General features: G+C 47.0%; 1 protein-coding gene across 3 annotated transcripts in view; it reads left to right on the top strand.

Moving 5' to 3' along the window:
* bbs9 (Bardet-Biedl syndrome 9) overlaps positions 1-18,769 on the top strand; it is a 214,801-nt gene extending 196,032 nt beyond the window's left edge. For all 3 annotated transcript variants that reach the window (XM_031789181.1, XM_031789165.1, XM_031789175.1), the window contains one exon: positions 16,286-18,769. In XM_031789181.1, the coding sequence (XP_031645041.1) occupies positions 16,286-16,665 (380 nt within the window). In that variant the 3' untranslated portion in view covers positions 16,666-18,769. The remainder of the gene's footprint in view (positions 1-16,285) is intronic.

Genomic DNA, 18,769 nt, shown 5'->3' with positions numbered 1-18,769 from the left:
TCTGACCCAGAGACCCCGACCCTGTGTATCCACATCAACCCCCTCCCACACACACACAGTGAGGGACAGCCCCTCCCTGTCTGAGAGGAGTTATTAAAGCCTCTCCACACTCCTCTGTCTCTGCGTTGACTCTACCTCTCCGTCCACCACCCCCAGATGGACTGATAGACTGCTTTATTAACTAGACCTGCTGCTGAGAGACAGGACAGGCCAGGGGAGGGAACACATAGATACACACACAGTCGGTTATACACACACACTTTCTCTCTCCCTCACACACACACCCACACACACACATACATAAGCACTCTTACAAAGACACATCATTTATCACACATGAACTTTTCCCTTGGACAGACAGAGACATACACACACACACACACACACAGTCAGTAGCCATTTCATTAGCAGCTGTCTCAACACTGGTGTCTCCCACTAAGAACCTTTTCTCTGTGGTTCCAGTGGCCTCGGCGCTGCCTGTGAGTTGGATGGGACTGGAATCCCCCCTCCTATTGGGAGTGTAATTTGCTTGATCATGCAGTGGTTTTACCAGAGGGGTTACTGACTTAGACACCACGACTTCTGGGATTACAGCCCAGTGTTTACACAGCCGCGTGAACATAACCCCAACCTCCACCCACCCCTCATACAGCTTGTGTGTGTGGCATGTGCGTGCGTGTGTGCGTGCGTGCTTAACTTCTTGCGTCGAGCAATCCCGTATCCGGGAGCGGAATCATGGCCTCAAGCTCATTACCATAACGCAACATTAACTATTCATGAAAATCGCAAATGAAATGAAAGAAATATATTCACTCTCAAGCTTAGCCTTTTGTTAACAACACTGTCATCTCAGATTTTCAAAATATGCTTTTCAACCATAGCTACACAAGCATTTGTGTAAGAGTATTGATAGCTAGCATAGCATTAAGCCTGCAACATTTTCACAAAAACAAGAAAAGCATTCAAATAAAATCATTTACCTTTGAAGAACTTCGGATGTTTTCAATGAGGACACTCTCAGTTAGATAGCAAATGTTCCGTTTTTCCAAAAATATTATTTGTGTAGGAGAAATCGCTCCGTTTTGTTCATCATGTTTGGCTAAGAAAAAAAACACGAAAATTCAGTCATTACAATGCCAAACTTTTTTCCAAATTAACTCCATAATATCAACAGAAACATGGCAAACGTTGTTTAGAATCAATCCTCAAGGTGTTTTTCACATATCTATTCGATGATAAATAATTTGTGGCAGTTGGGTTTCTCCTCTGAAGCAAATGGAAAAATGCACGCAGCTGGAGATTTCGCAAATAATTTCGACCGAGGACACCAAGCGGGCACCTGGTAAATGTAGTCTCTTATGGTCAATCTTCCAATGATATGCCTACAAAAACATCACAATGCTGCAAACACCTTGGGGAAACGACAGAAAGTGTAGGCTCATTCCTGGCGCATTCACAGCCATATAAGGAGACATTGGAACACAGCGCCTTCAAAATCTGGGCCATTTCCTGTTTGAAATTCCATCTTGGTTTCGCCTGTAGCATCAGTTCTGTGGCACTCACTCTCTCTCTCCTGCTCTCCTCTCTCTGTCCCCTCCTCTCCTCTCTCTGTCCCCTCCTCTTCTCTCCTCTCTCTGTCCTCTCCTCTCCTGCCCTCTCCTCTCTCTGTCCCCTCCTCTCTCTGTCCCCTCCTCTCCTCTCTTTGTCCCCTGCTCTTCTCTCTTATCTCTCTCCTCTCCTGACCTCTCCTCTCTCTGTCCCCTCCTCTTCTCTCCTCTCTCTGTCCCCCTGCTCTCCTCTCCTGTCCTCTCTCTGTCCTCTCCTCTCTCTGTCCCCTGCTCTCTCTGTCCCCTGCTCTCCTGTCCCCTGACTCTACCTCTCTTTGTCCCCTGCTCTTCTCTCTTCTCTCTCTCCTCTCCTGACCTCTCCTCAGGAGGATAGACTGCTTTATTAACTAGACCTGCTGCTGAGAGACAGACAGGCCAGGGGAGGGAACACATACAGTGCCTTGCGAAAGTATTCGGTCCCCTTGAACTTTGCAACCTTTTGCCACATTTCAGGCTTCAAACATAAAGATATAAAACTGTATTTTTTTATGAAGAATCAACAACAAGTGGGACACAATCATGAAGTGGAACGACATTTATTGGATATTTCAAACTTTTTTAACAAATCAAAAACAGAAAAATTGGGCGTGCAAAATTATTCAGCCCCTTTACTTTCAGTGCAGCAAACTCTCTCCAGAAGTTCAGTGAGGATCTCAGAATGATCCAATGTTGACCTAATGACTAATGATGATAAATACAATCCACCTGTGTGTAATCAAGTCTCCGTATAAATGCACCTGCACTGTGATAGTCTCAGAGGTCCATTAAAAGCGCAGAGAGCATCATGAAGAACAAGGAACACACCAGGCAGATCCGAGATACTGTTGTGAAGAAGTTTTAAAGCCGGATTTGGATACAAAAAGATTTCCCAAGCTTTAAACATCACAAGGAGCACTGTGCAAGCGATAATATTGAAATGGAAGGAGTATCAGACCACTGCAAATCTACCAAGACCCTGGCCGTCCCTCTAAACTTTCAGCTCATACAAGGAGAAGACTGATCAGAGATGCAGCCAAGAGGCCCATGATCACTCTGGATGAACTGCAGAGATCTACAGCTGAGGTGGGAGACTCTGTCCATAGGACAACAATCAGTCGTATATTGCACAAATCTGGCCTTTATGGAAGAGTGGCAAGAAGAAAGCCATTTCTTAAAGATATCCATAAAAAGTGTTGTTTAAAGTTTGCCACAAGCCACCTGGGAGACACACCAAACATGTGGAAGAAGGTGCTCTGGTCAGATGAAACCAAAATTGAACTTGAAAACGTTATGTTTGGCGTAAAAGCAACATAGCTCATCACCCTGACCACACCATCCCCACTGTCAAACATGGTGGTGGCAGCATCATGGTTTGGGCCTGCTTTTCTTCAGCAGGGACAGGGAAGATGGTTAAAATTGATGGGAAGATGGATGGAGCCAAATACAGGACCATTCTGGAAGAAAACCTGATGGAGTCTGCAAAATACCTGAGACTGGGACGGAGATTTGTCTTCCAACAAGACAATGATCCAAATCTACAATGGAATGGTTCAAAAATAAACATATCCAGGTGTGAAGCCTGAAATGTGGCAAAAGGTCGCAAAGTTCAAGGGGGCCGAATACTTTCGCAAGGCACTGTAGATACACACACAGTCGGTTATACACACACACTTTCTCTCTCTCCCTCACACACACCCACACACACACACACACCCACACACACACACACACACACACACACACACATACAAAGCACTCTAACAAAGACATATCATTTATCACACATTAACTTTTCCCTTGAACAGACAGAGACATACACACACACACACACACAGTCAGTAGCCATTTCATTAGCAGCTGTCCCAACACTGGTGTCTCCCACCAAGAACCTTTTCTCTGTGGTTCCAGTGGCCTCAGCGCTGCCTGTGAGTTGGATGGGACTGGAATCCCCCCTCCTATTGGGAGTGTAATTTGCTTGATCATGCAGTGGTTTACCAGAGGGGTTACTGACTTAGACACCACCGACTTCTGGGATTACAGCCCAGTGTTTTACACAGCCGCGTGAACATAACCCCAACCCTCCACCCACCCCTCCATACAGCTTGTGTGTGTGGCGTGTGCATAAAGAGAGCATAGAGGAAGGTAAGGAGCCTAGAAAGGTAACTGGTCTCTGACACCTGAATATGTGTATTGTCTGTATATGTGGTGGCAACCCAAGTCTCCTGTTCCACCGACAATTACCTAGCTTGTATACTGTCCCCTCCTCTTCTCTCTCTGTCCCCTCCTCTCCTCTCTCTGTCCCCTCCTCTCCTCTCTCTGTCTCCTGCTCTCCTCTCTCTGTCCCCTCCTCTTCTCTCTCTGTCTCCTGCTCTCTCCTCTCTCTGTCCCCTCCTCTTCTCTCTGTCCTCTCTTCTCCTGCCCTCTCCTCTCTCTCCCCTCCTCTCTCTGTCCTCTCCTCTCCTGCACTCTCCTCTCTCTCCCCTCCTCTCTCTGTCTCTCCTCTCCTGCCCTCTCCTCTCTCTCCCCTCCTCTCTCTGTCCTCCCCTCTCCTCTCTCTGTCCCCTCCTCTCTCTGTCCTCTCCTCTCCTGCCCTCTCCTCTCTCTCCCCTCCTCTCTCTGTCCTCTCCTCTCCTGCCCTCTCCTCTCTCTCCCCTCCTCTCTCTGTCCTCTCCTCTCCTGCCCTCTCCTCTCTCTCCCCTCCTCTCTCTGTCCTCCCCTCTCCTCTCTCTGTCCCCTCCTCTCTCTGTCCCCTCCTCTCTCTGTCCTCTCCTCTCTCTGTCCCCTCCCCTCCTCTTCTCTCCTATCTCTGTCCTCTACTCTCTCTGTCCCCTCCACTTCTCTCCTCTCTGTCCCCTCCCCTCCTCTTCTCTCCTATCTCTGTCCTCTCCTCTCTCTGTCCCCTCCTCTTCTCTCCTCTCTGTCCTCTCCTCTCTCTGTCCCCTCCTCTTCTCTCCTCTCTCTGTCCTCTCCTCTCTCTGTCCCCTCCTCTTCTCTCCTCTCTGTCCCCTCCTCTCCTCTCTCTGTCCTCTCCTCTCTGTCCTCTCCTCTCTCTGTCCCCTCCCCTCCTCTTCTCTCCTATCTCTGTCCTCTCCTCTCTCTGTCCCCTCCTCTTCTCTCCTCTCTGTCCTCTCCTCTCTCTGTCCCCTCCTCTTCTCTCCTCTCTCTGTCCTCTCCTCTCTCTGTCCCCTCCTCTTCTCTCCTCTCTGTCCCCTCCTCTCCTCTCTCTGTCCTCTCCTCTCTGTCCCCTCCTCTCTCTGTCCCCTCCTCTCCTCTCTCTGTCCTCTCCTCTCTCTGTCCCCTCCCCTCCTCTTCTCTCCTATCTCTGTCCTCTCTCCTCTCTCTGTCCCCTCCTCTTCTCTCCTCTCTGTCCTCTCCTCTCTCTGTCCCCTCCTCTTCTCTCCTCTCTCTGTCCTCTCCTCTCTCTGTCCCCTCCTCTTCTCTCCTCTCTGTCCCCTCCTCTCCTCTCTCTGTCCTCTCCTCTCTGTCCCCTCCTCTCTCTGTCCCCTCCTCTTCTCTCCTCTCTGTCCTCTCCTCTCTCTGTCCCCTCCTCTTCTCTCCTCTCTCTGTCCCCTCCTCTTCTCTCCTCTCTGTCCCCTCCTCTCTCTGTCCCCTCCTCTCCTCTCTCTGTCCTCTCCTCTCTGTCCCCTCCTCTCTCTGTCCCCTCCTCTCCTCTCTCTGTCCTCTCCTCTCTCTGTCCCCTCCTCTCCTCTCTTTGTCCCCTGCTCTTCTCTCTTATCTCTCTCCTCTCCTGACCTCTCCTCTCTCTGTCCCCTCCTCTTCTCTCCTCTCTCTGTCCCCTGCTCTCCTCTTCTCTCCTCTCTGTCCTCTCCTCTCTCTGTCCCCTCCTCTTCTCTCCTCTCTCTGTCCTCTCCTCTCTCTGTCCCCTCCTCTTCTCTCCTCTCTGTCCCCTCCTCTCCTCTCTCTGTCCTCTCCTCTCTGTCCCCTCCCTCTCTCTGTCCCCCTCCTCTTCTCTCCTCTCTGTCCTCTCCTCTCTCTGTCCCCTCCTCTTCTCTCCTCTCTCTGTCCTCTCCTCTCTCTGTCCCCCTCCTCTTCTCTCCTCTCTGTCCCCTCCCCTCCTCTTCTCTCCTCTCTCTGTCCCCTCCTCTCCTCTCTGTCCCCTCCTCTCCTCTCTGTCCCCTCCTCTCCTCTCTGTCCCCTCCTCTCCTCTCTGTCCCCTCCTCTCCTCTCTGTCCCCTCCTCTCCTCTCTGTCCCCTCCTCTCCTCTCTGTCCCCTCCTCTCCTCTCTCTGTCCCCTCCTCTCCTCTCTGTCCCCTTCTCTCCTCTCTGTCCCCTCCTCTCCTCTCTCTGTCCCCTCCTCTTCTCTCCTCTCTCTGTCCTCTCCTCTCTCTGTCCCCTCCTCTTCTCTCCTCTCTGTCCCCTCCCCTCCTCTTCTCTCCTCTCTCTGTCCCCTCCTCTTCTCTCCTCTCTCTGTCCTCTCCTCTCTCTGTCCCCTCCTCTTCTCTCCTCTCTGTCCCCTCCTCTCCTCTCTCTGTCCTCTCCTCTCTGTCCCCTCCTCTCTCTGTCCCCTCCTCTCCTCTCTCTGTCCTCTCCTCTCTCTGTCCCCTCCCCTCCTCTTCTCTCCTATCTCTGTCCTCTCCTCTCTCTGTCCCCTCCTCTTCTCTCCTCTCTGTCCTCTCCTCTCTCTGTCCCCTCCTCTTCTCTCCTCTCTCTGTCCTCTCCTCTCTCTGTCCCCTCCTCTTCTCTCCTCTCTGTCCCCTCCTCTCCTCTCTCTGTCCTCTCCTCTCTGTCCCCTCCTCTCTCTGTCCCCTCCTCTTCTCTCCTCTCTGTCCTCTCCTCTCTCTGTCCCCTCCTCTTCTCTCCTCTCTCTGTCCTCTCCTCTCTCTGTCCCCTCCTCTTCTCTCCTCTCTGTCCCCTCCTCTCCTCTCTCAACCCACTCCCACGTTTCCAGCCTCTACGTTTTGTTTTTAGATTAACATACAATGCTGTTGTGGCCGTTTAGTATGGACCATGCTCACACACACATCACACACGCACGTCACATCACAGAGCAGGGGACACAGGGGAATGCAGGCGCTCTGTGAGGCCTGTGTGTATTTTGACTATGGCCCCCTGAAGCTCTAAAGAGCACCCGCTCTTTTCTCTTAGAGGGGAAGCGGAGCGGAAAATCTTTGTTTTGAAGAGAAGGCGATAGGACCATTCTCCTCTGGGGAAATGTTATCTACTTGTTGACATTTGTTTGGCTGTTTTTTGTGTTGTTGACGGGAGTGTACAGTGTTGCAGTCAAACTTCTTTGAACCCACACCATACATATCAATACACACTATCATGAGCCCACACCATACATATCAATACACACTATCATGAGCCCACACCATACATATCAATACACACTATCATGAGCCCACACCATACATATCAATACACACTATCATGAGCCCACACCATACATATCAATACACACTATCATGAGCCCACACCATACATATCAATACACACTATCATGAGCCCACACCATACATATCAATACACACTATCATGAGCCCACACCATACATATCAATACACACTATCATGAGCCCACACCATACATATCAATACACACTATCATGAGCCCACACCATACATATCAATACACACTATCATGAGCCCACACCATACATATCAATACACACTATCATGAGCCCACACCATACATATCAATACACACTATCATGAGCCCACACCATACATATCAATACACACTATCATGAACCCACACCATACATATCAATACACACTATCATGAGCCCACACCATACATATCAATACACACTATCATGAGCCCACACCATACATATCAATACACACTATCATGAGCCCACACCATACATATCAATACACACTATCATGAGCCCACACCATACATATCAATACACACTATCATGAGCCCACACCATACATATCAATACACACTATCATGAGCCCACACCATACATATCAATACACACTATCATGAGCCCACAACATACATATCAATACACACTATCATGAGCCCACACCATACATATCAATACACACTATCATGAGCCCACACCATACATATCAATACACACTATCATGAGCCCACACCATACATATCAATACACACTATCATGAGCCCACAACATACATATCAATACACACTATCATGAGCCCACACCATACATATCAATACACACTATCATGAGCCCACACCATACATATCAATACACACTATCATGAGCCCACACCATACATATCAATACACACTATCATGAACCCACACCATACATATCAATACACACTATCATGAACACACACATACAGTGGGGCAAAAAAAGTAGTTAAAAGTAGTTCTCCCACTTAAAAAGATGAGAGAGGCCTTTAATCTTCATCATAGGTACACTTCAACTATGACAGACAAAATTAGAAAAATAATATGTTTTGTCATGCCCTCTTCACGACTGTCTTGGTGTGCTTGGACCATGTTAGTTTGTTGGTGATGTGGACACCAAGGAACTTGAAGCTCTCAACCTGCTCCATTACAGCCCTATTGATGAGAATGGAGGTGCACTCAGTCCTCTTTTTCCTGTAGTCCACAATCATCTCCTTTGTCTTGATCACGCTGAGGGAGAGGTTGTTGTCCTGGCATCACACAGCCAGGTCTCTGATCTCCTCCCTATAGGCTGTCTTGCCATTTTCGGTGATCGGGCCTTCCACTGTTGTCATCGGCAAACTTTATGATGGTGTTGAGGTCGTGCCTGCCCGTGCAGTCATGAGTGAAAAAGGAGTACAGGAGGGGACTGAGCACGCACCCCTGAGGGGCCCCTGTGTTGAGGATCAGCGTGGTGGATGTGTTGTTACCTACCCTTACCACCTGTGGGTGGGCCGTCGGGAAGTCCAGGATCCAGTTGCAGAAGGAGGTGTTTAGTCCCAGGATCCTTCGCTTATTGATGTTGAACACTGAGATGTAGTCAATGAATAGCATTGTCACGTAAAGTTGAAGTCGGAAGTTTACAGACACTTAGGTTGGAGTCATTTAAAACGGTTTTTTCAGCCACTCCACAAATTTATTGTTAACAAACTATAGTTTTGGCAAGTCGGTTAGGGCATCTACTTTGTGGATGACACAAGTCATTTTTCCAACAATTGTTTACAGACAGATTATTTCACTTATAATTCACTGTATCACAATTCCAGTAGGTCAGAAGTTTACATACACTAAGTTGACTGTGCCTTTAAACAGCTTGGAGAATTCCACAAAATGATGTCATAGCTTTTGAAGCTTCTGATAGGCTAATTGACATAATTTGAGTCAATTGGAGGTGACCTGTGGATGTATTTCAAGGCCGACCTTCAAACTCAGTGCCTCTTTGCTTGAGATCATGGGAAAATCAAAAGTAATCAGCCAAGACCTGAGAAAAAAATGGTAGACCTCGACAAGTCTGGTTCATCCTTGGGAGCAATTTCCAAATGCCTGAAGGTACCACGTTCATCTGTAGAAACAATAGTACGCAAGTATGAACACCATGGGACCACGCAGCCATCATACCGCTCAGGAAGGAGACACGTTCTGTCTCCTAGAGATGAACGTACTTTAGTGCGAAAAGTGCAAATCAATCAGAACAACAGCAAAGGACCTTGTGAAGATGCTGGAGGAAACAGGTACAAAAGTATCTATATCCACAGTAGAATTAGTCCTATATCGACATAACCTGAAAGGCTGCTCAGCAAGGAAAAAGCCACTGCTCCAAAACCTCCATAAAAAAGCCAGACTACGGTTTGCAATTGCACATGGGGACAAAGATCGTACTTTTTGGAGAAATGTCCTCTGGTCTGATGAAACAAAAATAGAACTGTTTGGCCATAATGACCATCGTTATGTTTGTAGGAAAAAGGGGGAGGCTTGCAAGCCGAAGAACACCATCCCAACCTTGAAGCACGAGGGTGGCAGCATCATGTTGTGGGGGTGCTTTGCTGCAGGGAGGACTGGTACACTTCACAGAATAGATGGCATCATGAGGGAGGACAATTGTGTGGATATATAAATAAATAAATAAATTCTCTCTACTATTATTCTGACATTTCACATTCTTAAAATAAAGTGGTGATCCTAACTGACCTATGACACATAATTTTTACTTGGATTAAATGTCAGGAATTGTGAAAAACTGAGTTTAAATGTATTTGGTTAAGGTGTATGTAAACATCCAACTTCAACTGTAGGTGTTCCTTTTGTCCAGGTGGGAAAGGGCAGTGTGGAGTGCAATAGAGATTGGATCATCTATGGATCTGTTAGGGCGGTATGCAAATTGGAGTGGGTCTAGGGTTTCTGGGATAATGGTGTTGATGTGAGCCATGGCCAGCCTTTCAAAGAACTTCATGGCTACAGACGTGAGTGCTATGGGTCGGCAAGTTACCTTAGTGTTCTTGAGCACAGGGACTATGGTGGTCTGCTTAAAACATGGTATGGTTGGTATTACAGACTCATACAGGGAGAGGTTGAAAATGTCAGTGAAGACACTTGTCAGTTGGTCAACGCATGCTCTCAGTACACGGTAATCCGTCTGGCCCTGTGGCCTTGTGAATGTTGACCGTTTTAAAGGTCTTACTCACATTGGCTGCGGAGAATGTGATCACACAGTCTTCCGGAACAGCTGGTGCTCTCATACATATTTCAGTGTTATTTGCCTCGAAGCAAGCATAGAAGTAGTTTAGCTCGTCTGGTAAGGTCGTGTCACTGGGCAGCTCTCGGCTGTGCTTCCCTTTGTAGTCTGAGCCGGTATAGTGCGATTCGATTTTAGTCCTGTATTAATGCTTTTCCTGTTTGATGGTCCGTCGGAGGGCATAGCAGGATTTCTTATAAGCTTCCGGGTTAGAGTTCCACTCCTTGAAAGCGGCAGCTCTAGCCTTTAGCTCAGTGCGGAGATTGCCTGTAATCCATGACTTCTGGTTGGAGTATGTACGTACGGTCACTGTGGGGACGACATCATTGATGCACTTATTGATGAAGCCAATGACTGATGTTGTGTACTCCTCAATGCCATCGGAGGAATCCCGGAACATATTCCAGTCTGTGCTAGCAAAACAGTCCTGTAGCTTAGCATCTGCTTCATCTGACAACTTTTTTATTGATCTAGTCAATTTGCCCTTCACTTGGCAAATCTAACCATAATTCTATCCTCCTGATTCCTGCTTTCAAGCAAAAATGAAAGCAGGAATCAGGAGGATAGAATTATGGTTAGATTTGCCAAGTGAAGGGCGAGGGAGAGCTTTGTATGTGTCTCTGTGTGTGGAGTAAAGGTGGTCCAGAGTTTTTTTTTCCTCTGGTTGCATATTTAACATGCTGATAGAAATTTGGTAAGACTGATTTAAGTTTCCTTGCATTAACGTCCCCGGCCACTAGGAACGCTGCCTCTGGGTGAGCGTTTTCCTGTTTGCTTACGGCGGAATACAGCTCATTGAGTGCGGTCTTAGTGCCGGCCTCAGTCTGTGGTGGTATGTAGACAGCTACGAAAAATACAGATAAACTCCCTAGGTAGATAGTGTGGTCTACAGCTTATCATGAAATACTCTACCTCAGGCCTCATAAAATGAACATCTGCAAACGTATTTGACGTAGGTTAGTATGACAATGTTAGTGATGATGACGGTGATGCTGTTGTGGTATTGGGTTAGCGTTACAGCTGGGGACTGTTTGCTGATGTTTCCTCTACAGAGAGGCCCACGGTAAAACTGATGCTCTATTTAGTCTAGAAGGTTCCACTTAGTTACTTTGTTGATCAAATAAAAATAGGAGAGGACCTGACTCTCTTATGCTTTAACCCCATCTTTTACGATGGAAATGTTTATCAAGTCCTGATAAAATGGCCCTGTTAACCCAAAAGGGTTCTGGTTGATGAAAAATGTCTGACAGCTCTTTTACTGCTATGTGATCGCCCATGTATTTCTGTCTGGGGAGTAGCAGCAGCAACTGAAGTGTTGATGTGGTTTGGACTTGGGTCTGTCACAATGGGACTGATTGTAGAAGGAAACCTGACTGTCAATCAATGCTTGATTCTGACAAAGGGGGTGGTGTTTGTCAGGAAGATTTTTGTGACTGTATGCATTTTACTTTGGCTAGTTCTCTCTCTCCTTTCTTTCTCTCTTTCTCTCTCACCCACACACAATTCTCTCCCTATCTAACACACTCCCATACTATCCCATTCTTTCAAGCATGAGCACACACACGCGCACTTTCTAACTCCTATCAATACACACACACACACACACAGATCTGATGTGTCAGTTCCCCTGGTGTCTCTACTTGTTCGTGTCTTTTCAGCTGCTGAGGAGTGAAGTGTGGACAGAGAGGCTTCTCTCTCTCTCTTATTTATATATATATATATATATATATATATATACCTGAGTCTCCCAATCAGAGTAGTGACAGACAGACAGTGTCCAGCCTGGATTAGCCCTGTCGCTACCGCACAGCACCATTGCTACACACACACTCCATCTATAGAGACATAGACAAACTTTCATGTATGTACTCAAACACCCACACACACAGAATATTTGCATAATCAATACATACATATCAACCTAAACTCTATATTCTGCTGTGTCTGCGTGCATTTGTGTTTATATATGAATGAGAGAGTTCAGCTTTTCCTCGGGGCAGGTCACTACAGCCATCCTCTTTTATGTCTGATTGGAAAAGATCTGAGGGAGTACGCGTGTGTGCCCGGTTCTCCTCCGTGTTACCCAAATGGAAACCCAGCTCTCAGTCAGGACAATAAGACACTGCTCCCTGTTTAACTGGCCCACGTCACACAGGCTTTTCTGTTGAGTCTTAACCAGTTCTGTCTTTTTTTGGTGGTTGATTTTGGTTTATTTGGTTATTTTTACACTGGCTTGCCTGTGGGGATCATTTAGGAAGGCTAGACAAAAGAGCCGGAGGCTGGAGGCGGAAAAACAGGCCAGTTTATATGGCCCCTCAACTAACACACACAGCCTTGATACACACTCAGCCTTGATACACTGTGCTCTAGCAACAATGACACTCTACACACTGGATCGTGTTGGTCACACACTGCACCTGACCGTGCACATCAGATACAGCACCCTGGCCTACACACTGGAACTCACCTCCCACACGATACACACTGAACCTTTCAGACGGAGCCATGCACACAAAAAGACAGTACACACACACTTCAGCCAGGACTTTGTAAGCCCTAGACGATTACCCAGCTGATTGGAGTCCCTCTCCGGAGTCTCTAAACACAGTACTCACCACAGCCCCCCTACACACACAGCACTCTCCTTTCTCATGGAGATAAGGATGTCTCATTGTTGGGAGACAATGATCTTATCAAAGAGCCAATCCAATGTGGAGGGGGGGGGGGGGGGGGTTGTGATGCGACAGGTGCCGTTGTAATACAATTTGTCTATGGGAGGGTTTGGAAGCCGTCTGAACTTAATTGTACCGAGGGTCACAGTCCTCTCTGCTGCACTGTACATAATAGCATTGTGTAACAGCATGCTAACCACAGCATCGGCACAATGCAAATCTAGGATCACCTTGACACCTTACATTGCTAACTTGAGCAGACTGACAACTCAAATCAAATCAGATTGTATTTGTCACATACACATGGTTAGCAGATGTTAATGCGAGTGTAGCGAAATGCTTGTGCTTCTAGTTCCGACCATGCAGTAATATCACAACAACTACCTTATACACACGTGTAAAGGAATGAATAAGAATATCTACATATAAATATATGGATGAGCGATGGCCGAACGGCATAGGCAGGATGCCGTAGATGGTATAGAGTACAGTATATACATATGAGATTAGTAATGTAGGTTGTGTAAACAGTATATAGAGTGGCATTGTTTAAAGTGGCTAGTGATACATTTATTACATCCAATTTTTTATTTTTAAAGCTAGATATTTGAGTCAGTATGTTGGCAGCAGCCACTCAATGTTAGTGATGGCTGTTTAACAGTCTGATGGCCTTGAGATAGAAGCTGTTTTTCAGTCTCTCGGCCCCAGCTTTGATGCACCTGTACTGACCTCGCCTTCTGGATGATAACGGGGTGAACAGGCAGTGGCTCGGGTGGTTGTTGTCCTTGATGATATTTTTGGCCTTCCTGTGACATCAGGTGGTGTAGGTGTCCTGGAGGGCAGGTAGTTTGCCCCCCCCCGGTGATGCGTTGTGCAGACCTCACTACCCTCTGGAGAGCCTTACGGTTATGGGTGGAGCAGTTGTCGTACCAGGCGGTGATACAGCCCGACAGGATGCTCTCAATTGTGCACCTGTAAAAGTTTGTGGGTGTTTTCGGTGACAGGCCACATTTCTTCAGCCTCCTGAGGTTGAAGAGGCGCTGCTGCTCCTTCTACACCACGCTGTCTATGTGGGTGGACCATTTCAGTTTGTCCGTGATGTGTACGCCGAGGAACTTAAAACTTCCACCTTCTCCACTACTGTTCTGTTGATGTGGATAGGGGGGTGCTCCCTCTGCTGTTTCCTGAAGTCCTCGATCATCTCCTTTGTTTTGTTGACGTTGAGTGTGAGGATGTTTTCCTGACACCACACTCCGAGGGCCCTTACCTTCTCCCTGTAGGCCGTCTCATCGTTATTGGTAATCAAGTCTACCACTGTAGTGTCGTCTGCAAACTTTATTATTGAGTTGGAGGCGTGCATGGCCCCACAGTCATGGGTTAACAGGGAGTGCAGGAGAGGTGGAGTGGAGATGTTGTTTCCTACCCTCACCACCTGGGGGGCGGCCCGTCAGAAAGTCCAGGACCCAGTTGCAAAGGGCGGGGTCGAGACCCAGGGTCTCAAGCTTAATGACGAGTTTGGAGGGCACTATGTTGTTAAATGCTGAGCTGTAGTCAATGAACAGCATTCTTACATAGGTATTCCTCTTGTCCAGATGGGTTAGGGCAGTGTGCAGTGTGATTGCGTCGTCTGTGGACCTATTGGGGCGGTAAGCAAATTGGAGTGGGTCTAGGGCGTCAGGTAAGGTGGAGGTGATATGATCCTTGACTAGTCTCTCAAAGCACTTCATGATAATGACGAAAGTGAGTGCTACGGGGTGATAGTCGTTTAGCTCAGTAGCCTTATCTTTCTTGGGAACAGGAACAATGGTGGCCCTCTTGAAGCATGTGGGAACAGCAGACTGGGATAGAGATTGATTGAATATGTCTGTAAACACACCAGTCAACTGGTCTGCGCATGCTCTGAGGACGCGGCTAGGGATGCCGTCTGGGCCGGCAGCCTTGAGAGGGTTAACACGTTTAAATGTTTTACTCGTGTTGGCTGCGGTGAAGGAGAGTCCGCAGGTTTTGGTATCGGGCCGTGTTGGTGGCAATGTATTGTCCTCAAAGCGAGCAAAGAAGTTGTTTAATTTGTCTGGGAGCAAGGCATCGGGGTCCGCGACGAGGCTGGTTTTCTTTTTGTAGTCCGTGATTGACTGTAGACCCTGCCACATTCCTCTCGTGTCTGAGTCGTTGAATTGCGACTCTACTTTGTCTCTATACTGACGCTTAGCTTGTTTGATTGCCTTGCGGAGGGAATAGCTACACTGTTTGTATTCGGTCATATTTCCAGTCAACTTGCCCTGATTAAAAGTAGTGGTTTGCGCTTTCAGTTTTGAGTGAATGCTGCCATCAATCCACGGTTTCTGGTTGGGGAAGGTTTTAATAGTTGTTGTTGGTACAACATCACCGATGCACTTGCTATTTAACTCGCTCACCGAATCAGCGTATACATCAATGTTGTTGTTCGACTCTATCTGGAACATATCCCAGTCCACGTGATCGAAGCAATCTTGAAGCGTGGAATCAGATTGGTCGGACCAGCGTTGAACAGACCTGGGCGTTTCCTGTTTTAGTTTCTGTCTATAGGCTGGAAGCAACTTCATGGAGTCGTGGTCAGATTTGCCGAAAGGAGGGTGGGGGAGGGCTTTGTATGCGTCGCGGAAGTTAGAGTAACAATGATCCAGGGTTTTACCTGGGTCGCGCATTCGATATGCTGATAAAATGTAGGGAGCCTTGTTTTCAGATTAGCCTTGTTAAAATCCCCAGCTACAATAAATGCAGCCTCAGGATATGTGGTTTCCAGTTTACATAGAGTCCAATTTATTTTTTTCTGGGCCATTGAGGTATCTGTTTGGGGTGGATGTTCACGACTGTGATTATAATCGAAGAGAATTCTCTTGGTAGATAATGCGGTCGGCATTTGATTGTAAGGAATTCTAGGTCAGGTGAACAAAATGACTTGAGTTCCTGTATGTTGTTATGATCACACCACGACTCGTTAATCATAAGGCATACACCCCCGCCCTTCTTCTTACCAGAGAGATCATTGTTTCTGTTAGCTTGAGCACAATGCTAATCAAATCAAATTGTATTGGTCACATACACATATTTAGCAGATGTTATTGCAGGTGTAGCGAAATACTTGTGTACCTAGCTTCAACAGTGCAGTAGTGTCTAACAATTCAATCTTAACCTATATTATGAACAGTATCCATAGCTAACACCACAGGAGAGCATTTGGCTCAGATTCCCCTCGGCCTATTGGTCACCACTAAATAACAGAACATCTCTAAACCAGGCATCAGAGATGGAGAGAAGGGACTGTCTATCCGCCATCACAGATGAATCCCAAGTTAATGACGTGTGGGAGTTCTGTTCATAATAACGTGTTAATCACTCCTATCTCTCTGTCTGGCCCTTTTCAGATAAAGAATCCAAGGACAAGAAAGTGTCTGCTGAGGGAGCAGTCAAGGAGACAGTGGAAGAGACTGCAGAAGAGCCTGTGAAAGAAGTGAAGAAAGAAAAGAAGGAGTCCTCTAAGGAAAAGAAGGAGTCGACCAAGGAGCCTAAAGAGCCCAAGGACCCTGGGAAAGAGTCAAAAAAGGACTCTTTGAAAGAGTCCAAGGAAAAGAAGGAGTCCTCCAAGGAAAAGAAGGAGTCCTCCAAGGAATCTGGAAAGGAGTCTTCTAAGGACACCAGCAAAGAGTCTTTGAAGGAGCCTGGGAAAGAGAAAGTGTCAAGAAAGTCATCTGTGAAGGTCAAGGAGAAAAAGAAAGAGCCAGATGCTGCTGCTGGAGAGGGCTGATAATTTCATGCAATAAATACATTCAGTTACACAGATACACACACACCCACACACAGTCTCACATATACACTCATATTCATTGACAAACACACTTCTATCAGGGCGGATGCTGGTCCATAGTCAGGACTTCTGGTGTCTGTGTTGGATGAAGGTGTGGTGCAGAAGATGAGGCCCAGTCAGAAACTCCAGTAGAACAGTCTAGGAGTTGGACGTGCGACATCAAAGCCCTTCCCCTCCCTTCCTTCCAGTGGCAGCGTCTCGCTGTGGAACCCACAGCCCTGTGCGTCGGTAAGCCCTAACCACCCCGCCTACACGCGGGCACTCTGACATCTACCCCGCCCTCTCGCCCCCTCGTGTGGCACCATGCCTTGCCAAAGCCACCCCCGCCTCAGGCTAAGAATAACCCCCGCGTTCCGTCCATCCCTCCGTATGTCCCCTCGGGTAAAACGAGGTCACTTTCACCCCCCCATCAGCAGCTTTCAGCACACAGAAGCAGGAAAACCATCAAACTGAGACAATAGCAGAGAAATGAAAAGCGGGGGGGGGGTGAGCAGCCCTCATGATCGTTTGTGAGGACTTACAGGAACATACTAAATCACACACACCTGAATCCACAAACACATGCACACAAACACAAGAATACAAACATGCACAACCATACATGTATAAACACTAGCTAGCACCTGCTCGTATTCTGCAACACACAGCCCTGCAAGCGGTACAGGGTTTCCAGCCAGCCAGACCACCTTCTGTTAGAGGATCGCTGTGCCAGCCTGACCAATGACAATCCAAACAGCTCTTTATGTTGTCTGTACCTGTACGTCCTGTATGTGTGTGTTGTCTGTACCTGTACGTCCTGTATGTGTGTGTTGTCTGTACCTGTACGTCCTGTATGTGTGTGTTGTCTGTACCTGTACGTCCTGTATGTGTGTGTTGTCTGTACCTGTACGTCCTGTATGTGTGTGTTGTCTGTACCTGTACGTCCTGTATGTGTGTGTTGTCTGTACGTGTACGTCCTGTATGTGTGTGTTGTCTGTACGTTGTCTGTACCTGTACGTCCTGTATGTGTGTGTTGTCTGTACGTGTCTTGATGAATATAGATGTGTATCGTTTCCTAACTCAGCTTAATGAATGTATTATAGCAAAGGTTTTGTACCGTAATCAGCTAGTCTGATGCACCAGGCACCTGTTCTATGCCTGTTTTTATAGCAAAGCAGGGTGATTCAAGTTAGTGCTATGAAACTATTGTTTAATGTTTGTATCTTCTTAATCTCCCTCCGTATGTATGTCTTTCTCTCTCCCTTTAGGTCTGTCTCTTTTCACTCCTTGCTTACTGAGTATGAGGGACAGTGTGTATGTTAGAGTATATAGGAATGGTCACTGTTAAAATGACTTGGCCAGTGGCTTTAGGTTTGTTTTTTTCCTTACTGTTGTGTAAAAGGTCTGTGCAAATTTTCTTGAGCTCGGCACACGGCCAATTTAAGATTGAGTAACTGTGAGACTCACTGTTTCATTTGGCCCGGGTGGTTTGTAGATGTTGCGTTAAAGTCACGTTGTGGAAGAAGGTGGGGATGGACTCCGGCGGACTCTCCTCTCAGGTCTGTGTTATGTTATGTTATGTCTGTTTGACGTCAGTGGGTTCACTTTTTTTTTTTATTCTCCTCAATAACTTGTGTCTTTGACTAAACGCTTTGTGGCGCTCTGTGTTTCACAACATGAATGTTGTACAGGACAAGTTCACGTGCAAAAAATGATTGAACTAGGACCAAACATTGTTACATGCCCCACTGTGAAAAACAAACAGTGCCGCACAGTTTTGAGAGAATGTAATAAAAAGCTCTTTGGATTAGACTTTTAGAAACAAATGGGTTGGTGTCATTTTTATTAAAGAAGCTGTCTTGTGAGAGGCTTAGGAGAGAATGTATATCGGATGTATGTGCATCAGAACAGTATGTAACGCTAATATGTATCAGAGAGGAGATGAACTGTTATCCCTACTGAGTGTAGTAGGTCCCAGCCCAGACTAAATCTACAACTCCCACGATGCTCTTTGATAAATGCCTATGTTTTTCCTCTCCCCTGTCTTAAAGAGACACTTACTTTC

This window comes from Oncorhynchus kisutch, linkage group LG2, assembly GCF_002021735.2.
Source record: "Oncorhynchus kisutch isolate 150728-3 linkage group LG2, Okis_V2, whole genome shotgun sequence".
NCBI lineage: Eukaryota > Metazoa > Chordata > Actinopteri > Salmoniformes > Salmonidae > Oncorhynchus > Oncorhynchus kisutch.
The sequence above is the reverse complement of the archived record's forward strand: the minus strand, read 5'-3'. Positions and strand labels throughout refer to the sequence as shown.